Below are 24,099 nucleotides of genomic sequence, written 5' to 3'. Positions count from 1 at the left end.
TGGGGCGGGAGGGGGGGTCACTGGATCTCGCGATCAGAGGCCAGGACTTGACTGGGGCGGGGGGTGTCCCTGGATCTAGCGATCAGAGGCCAGGACTTGACTGGGGCGGGGCGGGTGGGTCCCTGGACCTAGTGATCAGAGGCCAGGACTTGACTGGGGCAGGGGGGTCCCTGGATCTCGTGATCAGAGGCCAGGACTTGACTGGGGCGGGGGGCGTCCCTGGATCTAGCGATCAGAGGCCAGGGACGCTGCTCATCACCTACAGCACCCAGGACAACGTGCAGCAGAGGACCGGCCAGGCGTGCCCAGGCCACGGAGCGCATGACGGCCTCACCTCTGTGCTCACGGGCGACCCTTCGCACTCCTTCCCGGAACTCCGACAACACCTGCAGGTACGGCATGACTGTGGGCTCGAGCTGCGGAGAGAACATTTTGGGTCACCGAGAGACCAGCCACCCTCGTGTTTATGAAGGACAGAGCCCAGTACACGCGCCGCAGGGCAGGGCTGCCAAGGGACGTGTGGCTGGCGGACGCCCCGTTGTGACCCGCGTCCAGGGTGCGCGTGCCCATCCCCGACGGTCGGCTCATGGACACGGGGGCGTCCCGCGTGGCGGCGCGGACAGCACAGTAAGAGGGTCCCCTTCCCCCCCAGCGAATTGAGTCCTGTGGACGGCCCCGCCCAGTGGCTCACAGGAGCCCCTTTGTCTCAGGCAGACACACGGCTGTTAAAAGCCTGTCCGTAAGGTGACACTGGGCGTTCCCAGGAGGGATGGTTTTCTGAGGCTGAGGCCATTCCTCCTGGGCTGGGGCCTCCCTTCCACTGGGGCCGGCACCACAGAGCCCGGCCGTGCTTGGGTCCGACCTGAGGCCACACACACGCCTGTGTACCATCAACTGTCTGCTGTCCACACGCACCCTCACGTCTGCGCAACACTGAACCACCCGCGGTGACTCAGAGGTGGCCATGGGACGCAAAGCCCACTGGAAAAGGAAAACCCAAGAGGGCGAATCCAAACCAGAGAAATAACAATTTTATGGAAAACCTTTTTTGTTACATCTACCATATTTTTCCACTAGACTTTTGAGCAAGGTCTCCGTGCCTCCGTGCAGCTCAGTGACCAAAATCCCAACGATTAAATGCAAAGGCTGGTGAGGCCACCAAGCCCTCAGCACGGCCTAAGCCACTTCAGGCCCAATCTTGCGCGTGGGCTGAGGACACGCCTACCCGCCCGCACACGCACATGGCCGCGGGGGAGCCCCGCTGCGGGGAGCTGGCCAGCGTGCCTGAGGTCGGCCTGGAGGAGGGTCTCAGGCCGGCACCCCCAGCGGCCCAGCTGACTACACTACCCGAGCACACGCTGTAGACCGCTCAGTACTAGGTGGTTCAAGACCTGCTCCTAAAACCATGCAGGTCTGGAAGTAAAGCCGTGAACTCTGAAAGGCGTGACTTCGGGCCTGTCCTTCGGCCCAGCCGGCACCCACCACGCTTCTCGGGGCCGCTTATTCCAGGCAGCTGTCTTCAAAGGGCGGGTGGAGGAGACTTGGGGGCCAGAAACACCAGGCATCCGATGCTGGACGCATTTTTTTTATTTTTTATTTTTGTGGTACGCGGGCCTCTCACTGCCGCGGAGGCTCAGCGGCCATGGCTCACGGGCCCAGCCGCTCCACGGCACATGGGATCCTCCCGGACCGGGGCACGAACTCACGCCCCCTGCATCGTCAGGCGGACCCTCAACCACTGCGCCACCAGGGAAGCCCTGGACACATTTTTTTAAAGCTCAAAGGCAGACTTCCTTCCAAGGTGTTTCTAGTGTGTGTTTTTCCTTAAAGAAAATACACGTCCAGTATTGCTTACACAAGAAAACAAAGCAACCGCGTGGGTTTCCTTCCTAAAAAGCACCAAGTACCACAGCAACAGCCACTTCCAAGGCTGACAAGGGGCCCGGGGACAGGGCCTGGCATTCTGTTTCCTGGGGTGCAAGTCAGCTCCTGGGGAAACACCCCTAAACTCCGTCCGCAGGAGAGAGTGCCTCACGCCGTCCCTCACTGGGTAACAGGACTTTTAAAAGGTTTTGCCTTTTTACTTTGGACTTGACCCGTTACGTGTAAACATTTACATGTGCCTTCTAACCAAATACTTAAAGAGCGTTCCCGACCAGGGGAGGAGGGCGAGCGCGTCTCAGATGAACCTGAGTGTGTGCCTGTCCTACGTGATGTTCCTCCTGCAGCAGAAACCGTGTGTCTGCCCAGATGCCAAGTTCGAAGGAGACACCAACAACCACTGGCGAGTTTTCTCACTTGCACGGACCCACTGGACAGACGGTTCCACATGTTGTCTGCCTACAGGTGCACGCATGCCGGGAAACGCGGGCGCGGGACTCCTGACGCCCTACGGCCGTAGTGATGCCCCGCGGCCATGGCTCAGATGCTTGGGGGCTGAGGACCGTCCCGTGCAGCCTGGTCTCCTGGGACCGAGCTCACAAAGACAACACAGCTGGTGGTGAGGACGGGGGCGGACTGTGCCCAACTCCCCAGCCAGGCCGAGACTCGGCCACGTGGGGCTCAGGCTGGAGGGCCCAGGGCAGGCTGGGACCTACTGCTGGTCTCAGACGCCCCAGGAAGGAACACCAAATTGGCGGGGCGGCCAGCAGGGAGCTTCTCTGGGCCCAGGTGTGCTTTACTCACATTGAGGCTGGTTCCAGGTCCTCCAACGGGGAAACCCAGGGAGTTTTCCTCTTCTATGGCCCCAAAGATCTAGGGAAGAAAGAGGCATGCAGGACGGGAGGTCCTGAGAGGTGGGAGGCGGGGACCGGTCCTCGTAACACGCCGCTGCGCCCGGGAGGGGCGGGCCGAAGTGCCGACGGCCTTGCCGGGTGGGGAGAGACGGAAACCTAGGCCTGGGTGCCCCCGCACCTGACCCAGGACGAGGTCTGGCTCCCGCTGCCCTTCCGGCCCCTTCCCAGCCTGAGCCACTGGACCACGGAGCCCCCTGCAGAGGACCCGGGACTTGTCAGCACGAGGTGGGCATGGTGAACAACATGTTAGGGCCACTTGTGGGAGAAAGCCCTTGTGCTTTTCAAACCTCCAGACAGGAGGGGAAAAACAGAGGCAAAGAGGCGAAATTGCTCGGAGCGAGGGCAGGGGCGGGGGGCTTGCTGTCTCGGGCACAGGCGTGGCAGGACCTGAGAACAGAGCGGCGCGGCCCCCGTGACCCGCGGGCCCGCACTGGCACCGTCGCAGGGGGCTCACCTTCAGCATGTGCGTGAGGTACCGGGCGATGCTCTCCAGCAGGGCGCGGTTGGGCCTCCTCCGCGCGGCCTTCCGCGCTGCCATGTAGTGGTTGCACTGGCCGACCAGAGCCCGCATCTCCTCCAGGACGGTGCGCGTGTCGACGTTATCACAGAGCGCCTCGTGGACCGCGGCCTTCTTGTCGTAAAAGCTGAACGGGAAGCGGAAGAGGAAGGCGGGGGGCGTCAGACAGACGACCTTCCCGGGGCGGCCCGTTCTGAGCGTGGCTCTGCACGAGTGGGAGGGACGGCGCCACCGGCCTCCCCACTGGCGGGTGTGCTGCGGGGACCACCCGTGGGCCCCAGAGAGAAGGCGCCGCCTCACCTCTTGTTCAGCTCTGTTTCCTTGTCTTCCCACTTCTCAAACTGACCGGCTACCTCAACGGGGGCTCGGAGGAGGTCTTTCACGTTTAAGAAAAACTCCTAAAATATGAAAATTCCTTTTAAGAGCATTCAGACCTTTCCATCCCAGAGAAACCTGGGAAAGAGCTGTTCTACTGACGTGCCTCCACTGCAGGTGCGATCTGAACGTCACACAGGTGTAGGAAGGGAAGGGAAAGGTTTTCCTTTGAGACAAGTGGGTCCGGTTTCAGCCTTGGGGGCCCCTGAGGTGCAGCCAGCGGGTGGGGCTGAATGAGAGGCGCCACACGTGACATGAGGTGTCTTGGGAAGGTGGTGCGGAGCTGGCCTCCCCCCAGAGCTTAGTGGCCTTGGCCGCGTCCCGTTCCCTCTGGGGGACATGGGGAGCAGGCACCACCTCCCCCTGTGCTGGCCCAGAGCTGCCTCGGGGAGGTGGGACCCACGTTCAGGAGCTTCTCGTACTGCAGCGCCGACTCCATGGTGTTGGCCGAGTAGTCCAGCGCGTCCTTCCACGAGTGCATGAGGAAGGCCAGGCGCAGCTGCCGGGCTGGGGAGAGAGGCGCGGGGCTCCTTACCTCCCGAGCAGCTCCGACCCCGTGCCTCCGACAACAGAAGCGTCCAGGCCTCTTTACCTGAGTGCTTCTTCAGCGCGTCTTTAATGGTGATGAAGTTCTTGAGCGACTTGGACATCTTGCAGCCGGCGATGGTCAGGTGGCCCGTGTGCAGGAAGTACCTGACCCAGCAGTCGTTTTCAAAGTAGGCCTGAGTGGACAGGGCGGGCGCGGGGGTCAGGGGCGCCGCTGCGGGCCGGACAGAGGGTGCCGGCCGCTTTCTAGGCGCCTGACGTGCAGAAGGAGTGGCGCCTGGCGTGAATCCGGGCCTGTGCTGCCAAGGGCCCGGCTGCTCACACGCGAGCCGGACTAAGTAATGCGGTTCAGAGCCCCTGACGTGGAGGCCAGGCTCTGCTGGGAGCACCTCGCCGCCCCCCGTGTGTGCCCAGGACGGCGATCTCGGCCCCTACCTCCGACTGCGCCAGCTCGTTGTCATGGTGGGGGAAGCGGAGGTCGAAGCCCCCTCCGTGAAGGTCCATTGAGGCTCCGAGGAGGGTGCCTGCCATGGCCGAGCACTCGATGTGCCACCCTGGACGCCCCTAGGGACCCAAACATGGTGAGCGCCCTGACCGCCCCCTGTGACGGGCCGGGACTCGCTCCCCTGTCCACGACCCTCCGAACCCCTGAGCTCTATGGGAACGAGGGTCAAGTCCCGCACACGAAAAGACGAATAGGACCCCAGGCTATAAAGGTCACAACAAGCTTCGCGAAGGCCAAGGAATCCCCCGCTCCCAACACCTCTTCCCACAGCTCTGGGCCACCAGGACTGTTGTCACAGGGGATGTCGGAGGGCAGATCCGTCCCCTAGTACCCCGGGTCAGAGACTGTTGGGACAGAGGGGCCTCCGAGGCGGTCCAGTGCCACCACCCCAGCCATGCAGCGGAAGACGCAAGTCCCAGGAAGGCAGGGAGGTGACGGCCCCAGGCCCGGGCGCCCCATCCCGGGTGCTCACCTTTCCCCAGGGGCACGGCCAGGATGGCTCCCCGGGCTTGGAGGCCTTCCAGAGGGCGAAGTCGCTGGGGGACCGCTTCTCACTCAGGCGCTCGGCCGAGACGCTCAGGTCGCCTGCGGACACAGGGGAGGCGGGTACTCGGTGGATGGAATTGTCTCGGTCCAGGGACGATTCAGGTACTTGTTTGTTAACTTGGTCAAGCACTCCTTCAAGTTGACCGTGACCAGATTTTGGAGTTGCCCAGGGTCTAGATATGAAGCCCTAACCGCAAGCTCAGAAGCCACGGTCTCACAAGCCGGCGTCCAAGGGCAACGACCCCTGGACCTGGACCCGCACCCCCTGCCTCCACTGCCGCCCCACCTTGGCCCCTCGTCTAGGACAATGACAGCGCCTGGCCCAGAGTGTGAGGCGCTGTTCTCACGGGCCTGCCTCAGGGACCCGGGTTTGTGTAGGCGGGATCTTGTACTAACACCCGGCGGGCCTCTTGGCTGTGGTTCTGGGGGGCGTAAGGGCGACCAGGCTGCTGTGTGTGGCGCCCCCAGCCTGAAGGTGGCAAATCAGGACACTCACTGGGCCTCCCGTGTCCACACAGGGCCGCTGCGGGAAGGAGGCTATGGACCAGTCTAACACCAAGAGCGAACGGGAGCACTGCTCCCTGGGCCAAGTTCCGTTTCCTTGGAAGACCCTCCCCCTCTCCCTCCCCACACCCGCTGAACGAAGATGAAGCCAGCCAGAGCGGGAATCCACGGCCCCACGGGAGATGTCCCCAGACCACGTGCTGGGGCCACGGACACATCGGCCTCCTGAAAATGAACACCCACCGGTCAGCCCAGCCTGCAGGCGGAGCATCCCCGAGTGGGGAGGCAGTGGGGGCTGCTTGCTGGGTGATGGGGCCTGCCCGGCACTCAGGCCCTAGAGGGCTTCACCAGGGCGCCTGCTGAAAACTCCAGAACAGGAATGACTCTCATTCTCCTGTCCAGGCTGCAAACGCAGGATGACTGGAAAAAGGCCACTTTGGGAGGGACGCAGTGCAGACGGAGGCACCGCTGAACACAAAGACTGTGACGGTGAAACAGGCACTAAACGCAGAATACTTGGAAAACACGACCAAGAACCGGGAAAAGGTGCCACAGTTGGAAACGCAGGGGTAACTGCTATTAACATGTTGTTGGAAACGCAGGAGTAACTGCTATTAACATGTTGTTGGAAACGCAGGGGTAACTGCTATTAACATGTTGTTGGAAACGCAGGGGTAACTGCTATTAACATGTTGTTGGAAACGCAGGGGTAACTGCTATTAACATGTTGTTGGAAACGCAGGGGTAACTGCTATTAACATGTTGTTGGAAACGCAGGGGTAACTGCTATTAACATGCTGGTGTCTTGACTTGTGGGTTTGTGGGTTTTTTAATCCATGTAAGAAGAACATAGACACATCCAACAAACAGGACAAGCGCCACCCTGGTCTTGTATCTATTTTCTCACCGTGCGCATTTTAACCGCGGCGTCGGCGACGGCAGTTACTCAAAAACGTAATCTGGCCTGGCGCCGGGACCTTCTCTTTTACCCACCCTTTACCGGACAGATAACATACCTTGAGGTTTTAAACTTTTCTTTATAATGAACATGGTCACTCATGAATGTATCTAACTTTAAAAATTAACTTTGAAAAATTCTGTAACAGAGGATCTGCTGTCTCACGCGCCCCTCCCCCACTCTGCACTTGACACAAAGGTCACTACCTGGTAACGCCTGCTATTCGCTCCTGATTCTGTACGGAAGAGAGCTAAACCACACGACCCCTCTGCTCCCCCTCCTGGTGTCATTCCTGGCCCCCTGACACGGCTCTCCCACCGTGAGCCCCATGATCTGACTGGTCTGCCTCCGATGCCTGGCCCTGCTCAGCGGCCGTGAGTCTGAAACGCCGTTGGGTCTGGCCCTGCTCAGCGGCCGTGAGTCTGAAACGCCATTGGGTCGGATGGTCACGCTGTTAAACTAACTCGGTCTGTCTTTCCTCCATGTTTCTGTGTCGTCCTGTTTTAAGTTCTGATATCTCTTTAGAACAGAGCCCTTGAGGTAAAGATACTTGATCAAAACGTATGAACATCGTACAGTCGTACGTTGACGGCACTGTAACCTGTACAGTAAAGCTGCCTTTGTGTCCTGACAAAGACTCCTGAGTCTGTCTAAGGCCTGAAGTCTGGGGAGACTCTGTCAGCAACCCAGGACTTCAGTTCAGTCCTGGACAGTGTCTCCTCCAACCGCAGCCCAGAAATTCACAAGTCTGCCTGGCCGCTGACCATGCAAGGGCATACAGACAGAAGTTTACCACCCACTAGACCCTCTAATTGTTTAATATCTTCTACAACGTCTAATACATCACATCTTTACAGCTACCTGTCCATTTATCATCACATTTTGAAAATCTGGACATAAGGCTGGTATATACTTATGCTCTAAGTATACCTAATGGTGAAATTTAAATAAGGACAGGGACTTTGCCAGTGGTGCAGTGGTTAAGAATCCGCCTGCCAATGCGGGGGACACGGGTTCAAGCCCTGGTCTAGGAAGATCCCACATGCCACAGAGCAACTAAGCCCATGTGCCACAACTACTGAGCCCGTGCGCCACAACCACTGAAGCGCACGTGCCTAGAGCCCGTGCTCCGCAACAAGAGAAGCCACCACACCGCAACAAAAAACAGTCCCCGTTCGCTGCAACTAGAGAAAGCCCACGCACAGCAACAAAGACCCAACACAGTCAAAGGAAAAAAAAAAGAACATCCTTTATCTTAAAAAATAAATAAATAAATGTAAGGATGATAAAAGCGAAAACTGTACCCGTGGTTAAAAAAAGATGAACATATTTATGGCCAAAGTGCCTCCCAGAAACGCTGGTGGATAAACAGCGTGTGTCCGGCAGTGTGAGAGCAGCCCCTGCACTGCCCCCCCGATACACCGAGGGGTGAAAGCAAACACTCATGAAGGACAAGCAGAACCCCGCCCGGCCCAGGAAAGGCGCCGTGTCTCTGTTTAAAATGTCTGATCAAGATGGGCCCGGGGCTGTCGCTGTACATGGTCACACTCTCTGTGCTGAGAACTCAGCCGCTCTGAGCTGCTGCCCGAGCTTCTCACGGCAGGACAGCTCTGCCCACAGCCACAGTCTGGACTTCCAGATAAGGACCGGGCTTCAGTTCCCACCTTCCTTTTCCCACAGCCGCCTTACAAGTAACAGCTGCTCGCTCCTGCCCTGGGATGGGGGGCTGCCCTTCCCCGCCCAGTGCCCACCTCCGGCCCTCCTCGTGGGATCGGTAAGTAAACAACCTGTGTCTACTCCCTCACGGGGGGTACTGCACGCCTTCGACCACAGCACCCTGGGGCTTTCCCTCCGCAGGCTCCCCGCTGCCCCGCGTGGTTCAGCACCATCTGATTCCTCTCCACACACCCGCCTGGGTGCCCAGCACAGCCCACCCGACCCTTGGGTGCTCTGGGTGCCGAGAGACCAGCAAAGCCCAACCCCATGGCCGAGGCCCCGAGGTCTGTACGCTTCAGACGCTTCAGTGGCGCTGCAGCCACTCACTCTTCTGTTTCTTAAGTAATAATACATTTCAGGGGCTTAGTGTACAGAGCTCCTAAAATCCCTTTAGGTGAAAAACCAAGGTCCCCGTGAACCTAGGTGACCCCGATCGTGTGCGGTGAGGCCGCGCCTCCACTTGGCTCTGACTTTGAGCCGGTCCGTTTACCTTCCCCCTCCTGCAGGGCTTTCTGATCCCCGACGGCCTCGGGCACCAGCTTCCCGTAGCAGTGTCCCTCACTGTTGGCAAACTTCACCGTGTCGAAGTAGACGGACCCGTTTGAAACGTAGCTGGAAAACAAAGCCATTGGGGGAGGTGTGATGAGGTGCCCGCGGGCCGGCCTGGACACCCGCAGGCGGTTGGGGCATCTGCTCCAGCTGCGAGCCTCCCCTGGTTCAGCCACGCTGCAGGGAGGCCAGGAGGCTGTTCAAACAGAGCTGCTGTGTGGGCTGAGAGGGGCCGGGACAGGGACTCCACACTCCCTGACAGCCTGTCCCTCCGCCCTGCCACCCTTGCCTCTGTCTACACGCCACCAGCTGCCCGGCCCGCCAGGCTCTGCCTCCTGGGAGCGTGGGGATTACTCCAGGCCGGGATGCCCCGTCTCCTCTCGCCGTGGCCCTGCCCATGTCACTCAGCTTGGCAGTCTGGAGTTGCCCCACGGTGACTGTGTGACGGGTGGGGGTGGCGGTGGGGGGCGGTGGTGGTGGTGCAAGGAGCTATTGTCCTTTCGCGAGAACCCACGGCCTGGTCCCTGTGCCAGGCACTTCCTGCTGCTCCAAGGCCCCCGCCCGCCTCACCTTGCGCGAGGGGGATGGCAGCTCTCCTGGGCGGGGGCCTGGCATCAGCACACAGACGCCTGGCCCCCGTCCACAGGTCCACTTGCTGCCTGTTTCTGAAAACGCTGACTCAGAGACGTGAGAAGCGTTCCACACAGGCAGATGGTGAGGACGGTAACCTGGGGCCAAATCCCGGCCCGGCAAGGATAAAGGCCACCCGCCTTGGGACCCGACACGAGGAAGACTCTGAGTGCCCACACCATGTGGCCTGCGTCTCCAAAGACCTGGAGGTGCCCAAGGGCAACAGCGTGCTGCTTTGGGGACCTGGTGACGTGTGGCCTTAACTGGGAGCTTCCCAGTGGACCAGGGGCCAGGTGGTACCTACAGCATCTCTCACTGTGGTCCCCAGGGCAGGCCACGGGCCTGGGCAGAGGTGCTGGCCAGCCCCTTGGGTGGGGGTGGCCCCAGGTCCTGGACTAGGCCCCAAGCTGTATGACCAAATCTGCCGGGGGCTTCGGGGACAGGCTGGGTGTAGCCAGCACCACCCTCCTGCTTCCCCTTCCTGCCTGGAACAAAGACATGGCCTCCGTACAGCTAAATAGTTGTTTGAACAGCCGCCACTACCAAGGAAAACCCAGAGGGTTCTCTTACAAAGCAACTGGGAAGCTGAGAACCAAGTGGCACAGAGGAAAGCGGCTGCCGATAAGGCGAAGTTACGGCTCGACTGTGTCCTCCAGATCCACACGCGGGAGCCCCGACCCCTAGCACCTCGGGGTCTGACTGTATTTGGAAAGAGGGTCTTTACAGAGGGAATCAAGTTAAAATGAGTCCATTAGGGTGGGGTCCTAATCCAGTACGACCAGTGTCCTTATAAGAAGAGATCGGGACACAAAGGGAGGGACGAGCGGCACGTGTGCACACACACAGGGACCCCTGGAGCTGTGCACTGACTCTTCTGTGGTTTGAGCTGCCTGCCGCGTGGTGCTTTGTAACGGGAGCTCCACGGCACCACCACCCTGAGCAGCAAAACCGTGCACTTCCCTGCTCCTCGTCTGGAGCCAGAGGAGAGCCGCTCTCCCTGGAAAACCTGCCTGGAATGCTGCGCAGCCTCGAGCAGGGCCTCAAGCTCACCCATAACCGTTGTCCACAATCTTCCGGACGAAGTCCACGATCTCTGGCACGTACTCACTAACGCGGGTTAGGACATCTGGAGGGAGGACCTGGGGACGATGACAAAGTCCTGGTTCAAGGGCAGCTGCAGCACTGCTGGCGCCCAGAAGCCCCCCCTCCCCCACCCCACGCTCATCTTTAACTGAATTTACTTGCAAAGCGAAATGGTCTGGATCCCACAAGGCCTTCTGGTCATGGGGGATCCTCAGCCCAAGACAGCAAGGTCAAGACAGTCAGCGACACTTACGTTCAGGGCTTCCATGTCTTTGTGGAACTCCGCTTCCCAGAACTTGGGCAGTTTGGAGAAAATAGAATTGTCGCTCACTTCACTGCCATGCATGGAATCCAGCCAGTCGGAAAGCAGATCCTTTGCTTCTTCCAACAGCACCTGAAGAAACAGAAACAGAACATCCGCACACACGTGCAAGTTTCACGGGCTCACAGCTGGCGCGGTCAATCCGTGTCGCTCAAGGCCTCGGATGCACAGACGCGGCCCCACCCAGGAGACCACGGCGCTCCCACGGATGGCCTGGCGGTTAAGAGGCCAGAGTGTTCAGAGCGCTGACCATGTCACCGGAGGGTCAGGGTGGGCTTGGGGAGGCCCAGCGGTGCAGTGGGGCTGCCTGGGGCAGGGTGGGAGAGCACGTGGTGTGGTCACCCACAGCCTGGACACTTGAGTGCTCGAGGGGAGGGTCACAACGGGAGGTGGAGCCACGTCCCGGTGGGAAGTCTCCAAGGCCACGCCGCCCTGCCGGCCACATGCCATTGACCAAAGGCCCCGTGTTACGACCACAGTGGTGCAGCATGGGTACGAGTCGTGTCCTGTCACCGCAGCACTCACGCCACACACAGGAACGTCCATCTGAGACATGATGTGACAGCATCAGGGCTGCAGCCGGAGTCCTGAAGGCCAGGGGGACCTGGAGCTCTGCCCTGGAGGAATCTAGTGTTTTTGCTCATTAACCGGAGCCGACAGACGTGGGGACAGGCAGGTGGTCTGCGGTCCACTGGCAGGGGCGGAGGCAAAGACCAAAGGGTGGAGGGAGAGGGCGCAGGGAACCTGGGCGTGGAAGCGGTGGCAAGGGCACCCCCTGTGGCAGCTCCCAGACAGAACAGAGCCGCTCATGTGCTGCTGCGCTGGGGGGCAGCAGGGGAAACCTCCCAGGACCAGGCTGGTGCCCAGGGGCAGGGCCTGCCCCATGCGGAGGGGCAGAAAGCCCACCCCCGCCCTCGGGATAGACACAGATCATGACCAAGCAGAAGAATGAGATTCCAATCAAACAAACTTCTAGATAATCCTTGGGTTTCCAAACAAGAAGTCAAAATGGAAATAAAAAACTGTTCAGAAGCAAATAATGTCAAAATACGTGGAAGCAGCAAAAATGATACTTAGAGGAAAATTTATGGCCTCAAATGCTTAAACCAGAAAATGAGCTGAAGTCCTGAGCTGCCACTCTGTCCCGACAATGAGCGAAAGGCTGCGCAACTACTCCTCTTAGATCCGTAAGGGAAAGAGGCCCAGGGCAAACTGCCGCCCCTTGAACTGCAGAGAGACGGGCAGGTACAGAGAACCGCCATTTACCGGGGCAGAAAGCGCCTGGGACCCAGTGGCGGGCAGGGAGGCCGGAACTGAAACTGACCACCCGCTGGAGGCTCGGTGTGGACGAGTCTGAGATCAAAACTCCAGGGCGACCCAGCCTTTGGGGCCCCACAAATTTGTGAGATTTACCTCTAGGAGCCCTGACGGTTACTCACAGTAAATATTGGAGAAAAATGCCCTCATGCTTCCAGCAGGGGGAGAGGAAAAGGAACTGCTCGGAAATATGACACAGCCTTCTGTTCCTAACAAGGCTGCCCTCAGGAGGAACCAGCTAACCAGAACCTAAGCTGCTGGGGTTCCAGCAGAGCCTAACTGACCTGGGGGAGGAAAACGTCCACCTCCAGGCCCCTCCACACATCCTGCCCCATCTAAGGGGGAGGGGAGGAGAAACCCAGAAACACCTGTGATGTTCACAGGCCACGGGCATAGGCCACTGAAGGACTGAGACCCATCACAGGACCACAGAGGGCGTCCTCCCCACACCTCGCCACACAACTACCGACAGCAGCTCCTTCTACCCAGTACATCACGTACTAACTATCATGGAAACAAATCACAAGGCGTACCGAAAGCCGAAACGCCACTTTTCTGAAAAGACAGAGAGAGCAACAGGACCAGACGTGGCAGGGATCCTGGGATTATCAGACCAGGGATTTAAAACAACCGTGACCGATATGCTAAGGGCCCTAGTGGACAAAGTAGGCAGCGCGAAGCCAGGGGGGGAATGTAAGCAGAGAGACAGAAATCCCAAGACAGGACCAAACAGAGATGCTAGAGGGGAAAGCGCCTGAATGGAAATGAAGAACGTCTCTGATGGGCCTGACTGGACGTGACTGAGGAAGGAGCCTCAGCCTGAGGAGATCTCAGTAGCAGCCTCCAAAACTGAAAACCAAAAAGCCTTTGTTCTCAGAGGCTGACAAAAAATAACAGAACAGAGATCTCACTTGTCGCGACTAAGACTCGGCGCAGCCAAAATAAATACATAAATAAGTAAGTAAATAAATATTAGGGCTTCCCTGGTGGCGCAGTGGTTGAGAGTCCGCCTGCCGATGCAGGGGACACGGGTTCGTGCCCCGGTCCGGGAAGATCCCACATGCCGCGGAGCAACTAAGCCCATGTACCACAACTACTGAGCCTGCGCTCTAGAGCCTGTGAGCCACAACTACTGAGCCCACACACCACAACTACTGAAGCCCTCGCGCCTAGAGCTCACGCACTGCAACGAAGAGTAGCCCCCGCTCGCTGCAACTAGAGAAAGCCTGTGCGCAGCAACGAAGATCCAATGCAGCCAATAAACTTATTTTAATAAAGTCACAACCACAATACCCATTTAAAAAAATATATAGAAACAGATATACACTGAACCATAAAATCTGAAAAGAAGATATATAACTGAATCACTTTGCTGTACACCTGAAGCTAACACAATACTGTAAATTAACTTTACATTAATTGAAAAAAAAATGGTTAGGGACTTCCCTGGTAGTGCAGTGGTTAAGAATCCGCCTGACAATGCAGGGGATGTGGGTTCGATCCCTGGTCTGAGATCCCACATGCCACAGAGCAACTAAGCCCGTGAGCCACAACTACTGAGTCTGCACTCTAGAGCCTGCGAGCCACAACTACTGAGCCCATGCGCCACAAATACTGAAGCCTGCACACTCTAGGGCCCACGTGCCACAACTACTGAGCCTGCGCACCTAGAGCCCGTGCTCCACAACAAGAGAAGCCACCGCAGTGACAAGCCCATGCACCACAGCCAAGAGTAGCCCCTACCCGCAACTAGAGAAAGCCTGCGTGCAGCAACAAAGACCCAACACAGCCGAAAAAATAGTGATAATAAAAATAAAGATAAATAAAGTTAGCTTGTTGCCAATTAAAAAAAAATTCAAAGCAAGCAGAAGAAAGGATATAATAAAAAATTAAAGCAGAGGGACTTCCCTGGTGGCCCAGTGGTTAAGACTCCGCGCTCCCAATGCAGGGCGCCCGTGTTCGATCCCTGGTCAGGGAACTAGATCTCACGTGCATGTAGCAACCAAGAGTTCGCATGCACAACTAAGGAGCTCACGTGCTGCAACTAAGGAGCCAGCGAGCTGCAACCAAGGAGCCCTCGAACTGTAACTAAGGAGACTGCCTGCTGCAACTAAGACCCAGTGCAACCACACAAATAAATAAATATTTTTTTAAAATTAAAGCAGAAACCAGGAAATTAATAGAGAAAATCAACAAAACCAAATGCTGGTTCTTTGAAAAGATTAATAAAATTGATGAGCCAAGTTAAACAAGAAAAAAAGAGGACACAAATACTAACATCAGAAATGAAAGAGGGGACATCACTACAGATCCCATGGAAGTTAAAAGAAGAATAAAGGAATATTATAAACAACTCTGTGCCCCTAAATTTGATAACCTGAAGGGACCAATTCTTTGAAAGACATAATCTGCCAAAACTCACACGACATGATACAGAGAATCTGAATAAGCCTGTATCTATTAAAGAGATTAAATCAATAATTAATAACTTTCCAAAATAGAAAGCACCAGGCCCAGATGGATTCACTGCTGAATTCTGCCAACACTTAAGGAAAAAATTATACTAATTTTCTACAGTTTCTTTCAGAGGACAGAAGCAAAGAGAATACTTCCCAGTTCCTTCTAGGAGGACAGCATTACCCTAATACCTAAACCAGACAAAGACATTCCAAGAAAACCACAGATCAGTATCTCTCGTGGGGGCTTCCCTGGTGGCGCAGTGGTTGAGAGTCTGCCTGCCAACGCAGGGGACACGGGTTCGTACCCTGGTCCGGGAAGATCCCACATGCCGCAGAGCGGCTGGGCCCGTGAGCCATGGCCGCTGAGCCTGCGCGTCCGGAGCCTGTGCTCCACAACGGGAGAGGCCACAACAGTGAGAGGCCCGCGTGCCGCAAAAAAAAAAAAAAAAAAAAAAAAAAAATCTCTCATGAATACAGATGCAAAATCCTTAACAAAATATTACCACATGGAATCCACAAAAGTATAAAAAGAATTATATACCACAACCAAGTGAAATTTATCACAAGTATGTAAGGCTGGTTCTACTTTATAAAATCAATTAATGTAAATCATCACATCAACAGACTAAAAAAGAAAAACCACAAGGTCATGCCAATAGATGCAGAAAAAGCACCTGACAAAATGCAACACCCATTCACGATAAAAACTCTCAGGAAATGAATAGAGGGGAACTTCCTCAACTTAATAAACAAAAAACAGCTACAAAAAGCCTACAGCTAACATCAGACTTAGTGGTGAGAAATCAGAAGCTTTTCCACCAAGATGAGGTATAATGCGAGAATGTCCCCTCTCACCAGTCCTTTCCAACATCATACTGGAAGTCCTTGCTAATGCAATAAGGCAAGAAAAGAGCAAAAAAAGAGGATTATACGGATTATAAGCCCATCATAAGTTGAAAATATCATTAAGCTGAAAGTGCATTTAATACTCCTAATCTACCCAACATCATAGCTTAGCCTAGCCTGCCTTAAATGTGCTCAGAATACATTAGCCTACAGTTGGGAAAAACCATCTAACACCAATCCTATTTTATAATTAAGTGTTGAAATATCTCATGTAATGTATTGAATACTGTTCTGAAAGTGAAAAACAAAATGGTTGTCCGGGCACAGTGTAATTGTAAGTGTGTCAGTTGTTCACGCTGGCGATCTGAGGCTCACTGATGGTGCCCCGCACCCCGAGAGAGTACTGGACTGCCTATCGCTAGCCCAGGAGAAGATCAAAATTCAAAGTATGGTTTATACTGACTGTTTATTGCTTTTGCACCATCGTAAAGCCAAAAAATCCTAAGTCAAATTGTCAGAGGTCGGGGACCGTCTGTATATTGACTGGGAAAGAAGACAAAACTACAGGCCAGGAAATAAGAAGTGGAATTTGAAATTAAAACCACAATACCACTTACATCAGCATCCGAAATGAAATACTCACATATATGTCTTACAAAATACGTACACGATCTACATGAGGAAAACTACAAAACTCTGATGAAAGAAATGGAGAGACATTTCATGTTTGCGGATAGGAAGGTTTAATACTGTCGAGGTGTCAGTTCCTCCCAACTTGTTTTGTAGATTCGATTCAATCCTAATCAAAATCCTATCGAGTTATTTTACGGATATTGACAAACTGATTCTAAAGTGTACATGGAGGGACTTCCCTGGTGGTCCAGTGGCTAAGACTCCACGCTCCCAACACAGGGGGCCCAGGTTTGATTCCTGGCTGGGGAACTAGATCCCACATGCATGCCGCAACTAAAAGATCATACATGCCACGTCCAAGACCCGGCGCAGCCAAATAAATAAATAGATAAATATTAAAAAAAAAAAAGTGTATATGGAGAGGAGGCAAAAGACCCAGAATAGCCAACACAATATTGAAGGAGAGCAAAGGCGGAGGACTGACACTCCCCGACCCCAAGACTTACTGTAAAGCTACCGTAATCAAGACAGTGTGGCGTTGGTGAAAGAACAGACAGACAGAGCAATGGAACAGAACAGAGTCCAGAAACAGACTCATATAAATATAACCAACTGTTCTTTGACAAAGGAGCAAAGGAGCAAAAACAGTTTCCAACAAACTGTGCTTAACAACTGGGCATCACATGCAAAAACCATGAATCTAGACCAAGACCTTACTCACTCCAAAGATGACCTTGGCTTTGACAATGACTTCTTCCACACAATACCAAATGCATGATCCATGAAAGAAAAGAACTGATAAGCTGGACTTTATCACCATTAAAAACTTCTGCTCTGGGAAAGACACTGTCAAGAGAATGAAAAGACAAGCCACATACCGGAAGAAAATATTTGCAAAAGACACATCTGATAAAGGACTGTTAGCCAAAATATACAAAGGACTCTAAAAACTCTCAAAATATACAAAGAACTAAGAAAACAACCTGATTAAAAAAAGGTCCAAAGACATTAACAGACACCTCACCAAAGAAGACATAAAGATGGCAAATAAATATCAAGAGATGCTCCACATCGTGTGGCATCAGGGAAATGCAAATTAAAACAACGAGATACTCCGTACATTATTTCAATGGCCAAAATCTGCAACACTGACAACACCAAAGGCTATAGTGAGGATCTGGACCAACAGGAACTCTCATCCGCCACTGGTGGGAGTGGAAAATGGTGCAGCCACTTTGGGGGACAGTTTGGCGGTTTCTTCAACAATTAGGGGCTTCCCTGGTGGCGCAGTGGTTGAGGGTCTGCCTGCTGATGCAGGGGACACGGGTTCGTGCCCCGGTCCGGGAGGATCCCACATGCCGCGGAGCGGCTGGGCCCGGGAGCCATGGCCGCTGAGCCTGCGCGTCCGGAGCCTGTGCTCCGCAACGGGAGAGGCCACAGCAGTGAGAGGCCCGCGTACCGCAAAAAAACAAAAAAAATTAAACCTACTCTCACCACATGATCCGGCAGTTACGCTCCTTGGTATTTACCCAAAAGAGGTGAAAACTTGTGTCCACACAAAAACCTGCACATGGATGTTTACAGAAGCTTTATGCCTAATTGCTAAAACTTGGAAGCAGCCAAGATGCCCTTCAGAGGGTGAGTGCGTAAATACACTGTGGTCCGTCCAGACAATGAACTAACCTTCAGTGCTACAGAGAAGTGAGCTATCAGGCCATGAAAAGACACGGAGGAACCTTAAATTCACATTACTAAGTGAAAGAAGCCAATCTGAGCAGGGCACATACTGCATGATTCCAAGTCTGTGATATTCAGAAAAGGCAAAACTATGAAGACAGTAAAAGGATCCGTGGTTACCAGGTGTTGGGGTGAAGGAGGGATGAATAGGCGAAGCACAGAGGATTTTTAGGGCAGGGAAACTACTGTGTGGAAGACTCTAAGGGCAGATACGTATCACTATACATTTGTCCAAACCCACAGAATGTACAACACCAAGACAGAACCCTAATGTAAACTATTGTGTGGGTGATGACAACGTGTCAGTGTAGTTTCCCCAGTTGTAACAAACATACGGCTCTTGGGGGGGGATGCTGACAGTGGGCGTGGCTCTGTGTGTATGGGGGTGGGGTGGGGGGTACACAGGAAACCTTTATTTATCAAAACACGAAACCTGTTTTGCTGTGAACCTGAAACTGCTCTAAAATAATAAACTCTTTAAAAAAATTTTTTTTGAAATAGAATAGAGAGGATCAACACATTCAAAGGTGGAGCTCTGAAATGATCCTTCAATATATAATATTAAAGGGCTTCCCTGGTGGCACAGCGGTTGAGAATCTGCCTGCCAATGCAGGGGACATGGGTTCGAGCCCCGGTCCGGGAAGATCCCACATGCCACGGAGCAACTAAGCCCGTGCGCCACAACTACTGAGCCTGCGCTCTAGAGCCCGCGAGCCACAACTACTTTGCCCATGTGCCACAACTACGAAGCCCACATGCCTAGAGCCCATGCTCCGCAACAAGACAAGCCACCGCAATGAGAAGCCTGCGTACTGCGATGAAGAGCAGCCCCCTCTCGCCGCAACTAGAGAAAGCCCACGCACAGCAACGAAGACCCAACACAGCCATAAATAAATAAATAAATAAATAAATAAATAAAGCCCCAGCAGTATCTTGTATGGGACTCGACAAGCAAGGAGCATTCAAAACATACCTGGAGGGACTTCCCTGACAGTCCAGCGGTAAAGAATCCGCTTTACAATGTAGGGGATGTGGGTTCAATCCCTGGTCAGGGAAGTAAGATATCACATGCCACAGGGCAACTAAGCCCGCGAGCCACAACTACTGAGCCCACACACCCCGGAGCCAGCGCGCCACAACTAGAGAGAGAAAACCAGCATGCCACAGCTAGAGAAGCCCACGTGCGGCAACGAAAGATCCCGTGTGCTGCAACTAAGACCCGACGCAACCAAAAATAAATTAAATAAATAAATAAATCTTTAAAAAAGAAAACCATACCTGGAGAACAAAAACAAGGTGAGGCTTCCTACCTCTCCAGGCATTGGTGACAGATGCGGGGAGACTCACACAGAGTGGATAACCTGACCTATGGAACAGAACTGAGACACGACACATGACAGAAAGGGGCTGAGGAAAGGGGGGCCTCCCGTATCTGTGCGGGGGAGAGGGGATTGGATCTCTACTCACATGACTTACAAAAACTAATTCTGGGGGATCAAAGACTTAAATGTGAACTGTACAACTTTAAAATCCTCAGAAGAAAATACTGAGGAATATATTCACGTTTCAGGGCAAGAAAGATTTCTTAAGACACAAAACTGTCAAGTATAAAAGGGAAAACAGATAAAGTTGAATACATTAAAACTAAGACCCTCTGTTATTAAAAGGAAGTGAAAAGAGGAGCCACAAATTAGGAGAAGGTGCCTGCAACACATTTAAATGAGAAAGGATTAGTGTCTGGGGAAAACCTAAGGATGCTTACAAACCAGTAAGAAGACAAACAGCCCAGTGGAAAACGGGGCAGAAGATGCATGTGAAGAATTACAGCCAGCAAGTGAACATGTGAAAAGATACTCAGTCTCAGGAGAGGCTGGAGAAATGCAAGTTCAAACCACAGTAATTGCCACGTTACAGTACACGTTCCACTGATAAAAAGGAACGAATCCAGCAACACAAAGCGCTGGTGTATAGGCAAATTAACAGGACACTGGAAGCATGTTAGTAGGAGGATACATTTACATGTAAGACATCTGGTCCATAAGACGTTTGGTCCACACCAAAAAGCCTTTGAAGTGTGGTCCTATCTAAAACCATTTGGCATGGACCAGATATAACCATGGACGTTTTGGATGGGACCAAATTTCAAGGACCTCTTAGCATGGACCAAATGTCCTGCAAAGTCAGGAAAACAGAAAAGCACAGGGGTTGACAAGGATGTGAAGACACTGGAACCCCTGTGCTCTATGGAAAACAGCACGGCAGTGCCTCAGAATATTAAAAGTTGAGCTGGCGTACAACCTGCTTTTGGGGGTATACCCACAGAAGAATTAAAAGCAGGGACTCGAACAGATACTTGCACACCCATGTTTATAGCAGCATGATTCACAAGAGACAACGCAAAGGTTCATCAAAGGATGACAGGACACACAAAACGTGGTCCACCCACATCACGGAACAGTACTCAGTCTTAAGAAGAGAGGACATTCTGACACAGGCTACAGCGTGGCTGAACCTCGAGGACAGTTTGCCGAGTGAAATAAGCCAGTCACAAAAGGACAAACACGGTGTGACCCCACTTGTGTGAGGTCCCTGGAGGAGCCAGATTCATGGGGGCAGGAAGCAGACGTGGGGCCTAGGCTGGGGGAGGGGAGGGGAGTGAGCGTTCCATGGGGACAGAGCATCCGTTTCGGAAGACGAAAGAACTTCTGGAGATGGACGGTGGTGATGTTTACGCAACCATGTGAACACATGTACTTGAAAATGGTTCAAGTGGTAAACTGTATGTTATGCACACTCTATCACAATTTTAACAAAAAGGACCTCACTGGAATCGTTGGGAAGAGAATTCCCAGCGTCACTGCTGGTAACACGGAAACGTAACCAGCTTCTCAGGAGAAGAAATAAACGGCTGGGCCCGAGGCGTCCACTGCAGGGAGGGCGGGACCTCGTGTGGCCCGTCTCAGAAGCACGCCTGCGGGATAGCCCTCGTCCCCAAGACCCCGTGCGCCTGACTCCTCACGAAGCTCAGGACAAGCACACCAAGCATCCTGCCCCGCGAGGCCCCAGAAGAGGGGGGCCCTGCAGGCGGCCACCCCCTTACACGTCCACGCCCTCGGCCGCAGCCTCCCTGGCTGCGTCCTTCCCGCGGTTCTGCAAGCGGCCAGCAGGGGGCGCCGGCGCAGAGGAGAAGGGCCGTCGGGACCGGAGGAAGGCCGGGCACCCGGAGCCCGCCCTCAGGGGCAGAAGGCCGCCGCGGGGAAGGCTCAAGCCCGGCGGGTCCCCGCGGCCCCGGAGCTCAGGCCCACCGGCATCTGTCGCTCCGCCTGCCCCAGGTGCTGCCAGTGCCAACGCTGGACAGAGTCCCCGGAGTGTGGGAAACACCTTGAGGAGCCCGCTCCGCCCCGAGAGCACCTGCTGTTTCCCTGAAGGCAGTGGGGCAAAGGCGAGGGGCCGGCGGGACCCACCTCAGCCTCACCTGCACGCGGCCGTCCAGCTCCTCCCCCGCCAGGCCGCGCCGCGCCGGCTCCTCCAGCGGCTCCACCGCCAGCCGCACCTGGCGCTCCAGGCGCTCCAGCATCTGCCTCGTGTCGGGATCCGAGGTCTCGCGTAACTTTGCTGAAAACGGCTGCGAGCGTGAGGAGAGGCCACAGCTGTTATGCCCACTCAGCAGAACCCCGTGTCCAGAGGTGACTCCACGCACGAGGCCAGTTCTGCCCACTGCCCGTGGCGACCCAGAGGTCTGTGTCTGTGGAGTGTCACCCCAGAGGGACCCTGGCCTGCGGCCCAGGCTGTCCTGCGCTGCCTCGTCTGAGTGAGCCGGGCATGGCAGCGTCCTAAGGCTGTGCCCGGGGCCACGCGGGTGTCACCTGCCACCACGAAGGCACCACCGCCCAGTGGGCCCCCCTCGTCCGCCTAGAGGATTGCTAAGCCCTAATTTTATTCCTACATTTTTCTTCCAGAGATAAAACATGAAAAGCACAACAACAATCGTTACTGCAATTACTAAAGATAACAATTATGGAAAAGAAGAAAATGCCTTTTCCTGACCTCACTGTCTGACACCATCAGTTGTAATACTGTTTATTCAAAACAAAAATATTAAATTGGAAAGAACTAATTTCTTCAAATAATTCCAGAAATTTCCAGCACCCCCCATTTGAGAAGCTTAGCACAGCTTCTGCGTCTTGGTCACACGCGTGTCATCTGCTCGTGAGCTCCACGTGGAAGATTCACAAGTCGGCGCAGATCGCCGCGACCGGTTCTGAGGTTCTCCCGTAAGCGGCAGCAACGGTCATCCACCCCCACCCCCCGCCCCACCCATGTGCGTCCGTCCTGGCGGCTTTCCCCGTGGGCCAGGGGAGCACTGCGACCGAGACACCATGACCCTACAAGTTATGAAGTGCGCCGAGGACAGCCCCTGCGCTTGGGACGGGGACGTGGGGACGTAGGGACCCAGGGACCCAGGAGCGGCCGGGGGCCCACCTGCAGGGCAGCGTGCACGTCCTCCAGGAGCTGCACTGCCTGGGGCTGCTTCTCCCGGTACTGCTCAAACAAGTAGTTCTGCCGGGCCCTCTTGATGATCTGGGAGCAGAGGAGGGAAATGGGGTCAGCTCGGCACCTGCCGGGTCCCTGTGCAGAGTGCCGGGTGGTGCCTGAGCTCACACCCACACACACCGCCCCGCCACCGACGCTGGAACTGTCCGAACATGTTGAGCCAGGCCTGGCCTCCCCGCAGCACCAGAAACTATAGCACGCGCCTTCCCTGGAGCACCGGGTGTTATTAACATTTCCCCAGGTTTCCCAACAGCATCCAAACAGCTGAACACAGGACATCATCATCTGCATAAACCGTGATACAAGTCCCAGAGCGGATTCAAACAGCATGTGTTGGGCTGAGGGCACTCAAGCCCACGTTACTTTATTAACTTACCCAAAGTCATTTCTTCCCTCGTACCGTCCACTGTATTTAAAATTTAACCTTGAAAACTCCCTTTACCTTATCATCAATGTCTGTGATGTTCATGCAATAAAACACGTCAAATTTGAAGTAATCTCTCAGCACTCTTCTCAAGATATCGAAGGAGATGTAGGACCTAGGACAATAAAAAGACAAACCTTTCCACACAGCACATCACGCACATCACCTTGGCTCTGCAGTTAAAACACATACAAGGAAAAAGATCCCCCGCATTTCCCCCCAAAGCCGCTACTCTCATGCCCACCCCACTCGTGACTGCGGGGCGGGGGGCACTGCACACTGGCCACGGGTCTGGATGTCAGGGATCCCAGCACCGGGCACCCCCCACCCCCACCTCCAGAGCCTCAGATGAGGAGGAACTGCCAGGCACACGGAGGAAAGTATCTGGTCAGAGTCCAGGAGAGTAATAACATCGGGGCTGTGGGCTTTTTCTTTCTGGTTATCTGGTCTTTCTAGTTTTTCTACAGTGAATATGTAGTACTGACGGAATGAAAATTTTTCTTCTTAAAAATAAGAGGAAAGGCTGGGCGTTGAGCTTCCTCTCAGAGCGTGGGTCCCTGTAGCGGCGCCCAGGTGCAGCCCTACCTGGCGTGCCCCATGTGGGAGGCGTCGTAGACGGTGGGCCCGCAGCAGTACCACGTCACCCTCCGCCCGTCTTGAGGTACAAACACGTCCTTGGTTGGAAATGAAGGAATGACCGTCACAAAGGATGCAGGAGGCACCGTGCAGGACCACAGCCGCCAGAGACAAATGGTTCATACACATTCCACGAGGACTGCTTAGTTTTACGGGAAAGTCACAGTCATCTGGGATGGGGGCAGGCCCCTTCCTCCCTGGGATCCCACTCGGGGACGCAAGCTGGGGGTCAAGGAGACGGACGCTCCTGCTTTTGCTGCTCTTCCGTTCATCAAGCACTGCTGCGAGCCAGGCCCCGTGCTGAGCGCAGGGACTGCCCTGCCTTTGCCCCCAGGAACGACGTGAGCGGGGATGCTTCCCTTCAGATGCCCAGGGGTCCACAATCCCAGAGGAGCCGGCCTAGAGAGCAAGGCCTCCCGCTGACGGCCCGATGGTCTCAGACCAGTT

General features: G+C 54.7%; 1 protein-coding gene across 2 annotated transcripts in view; it reads right to left on the bottom strand.

Moving 5' to 3' along the window:
• The window catches only part of CARS1 (cysteinyl-tRNA synthetase 1), a 47,372-nt gene that overhangs the window by 10,227 nt on the left and 13,046 nt on the right, over positions 1-24,099 (bottom strand). For both annotated transcript variants that reach the window (XM_082844892.1, XM_082844891.1), the window contains 15 exons: positions 23,602-23,690; positions 23,035-23,131; positions 22,521-22,619; positions 21,514-21,663; positions 10,978-11,118; positions 10,692-10,780; positions 8,953-9,074; positions 5,211-5,323; positions 4,669-4,797; positions 4,280-4,409; positions 4,091-4,194; positions 3,613-3,710; positions 3,250-3,439; positions 2,686-2,754; positions 335-416 (listed from right to left, as the gene is read on the bottom strand). In XM_082844892.1, the coding sequence (XP_082701018.1) occupies positions 335-416; positions 2,686-2,754; positions 3,250-3,439; positions 3,613-3,710; positions 4,091-4,194; positions 4,280-4,409; positions 4,669-4,797; positions 5,211-5,323; positions 8,953-9,074; positions 10,692-10,780; positions 10,978-11,118; positions 21,514-21,663; positions 22,521-22,619; positions 23,035-23,131; positions 23,602-23,690 (1,702 nt within the window). The remainder of the gene's footprint in view (positions 1-334; positions 417-2,685; positions 2,755-3,249; positions 3,440-3,612; positions 3,711-4,090; positions 4,195-4,279; positions 4,410-4,668; positions 4,798-5,210; positions 5,324-8,952; positions 9,075-10,691; positions 10,781-10,977; positions 11,119-21,513; positions 21,664-22,520; positions 22,620-23,034; positions 23,132-23,601; positions 23,691-24,099) is intronic.

This window comes from Leucopleurus acutus, assembly GCF_964270905.1.
Source record: "Leucopleurus acutus genome assembly, chromosome: 8".
NCBI classification, from domain to species: domain Eukaryota; kingdom Metazoa; phylum Chordata; class Mammalia; order Artiodactyla; family Delphinidae; genus Leucopleurus; species Leucopleurus acutus.
The sequence above is the reverse complement of the archived record's forward strand: the minus strand, read 5'-3'. Positions and strand labels throughout refer to the sequence as shown.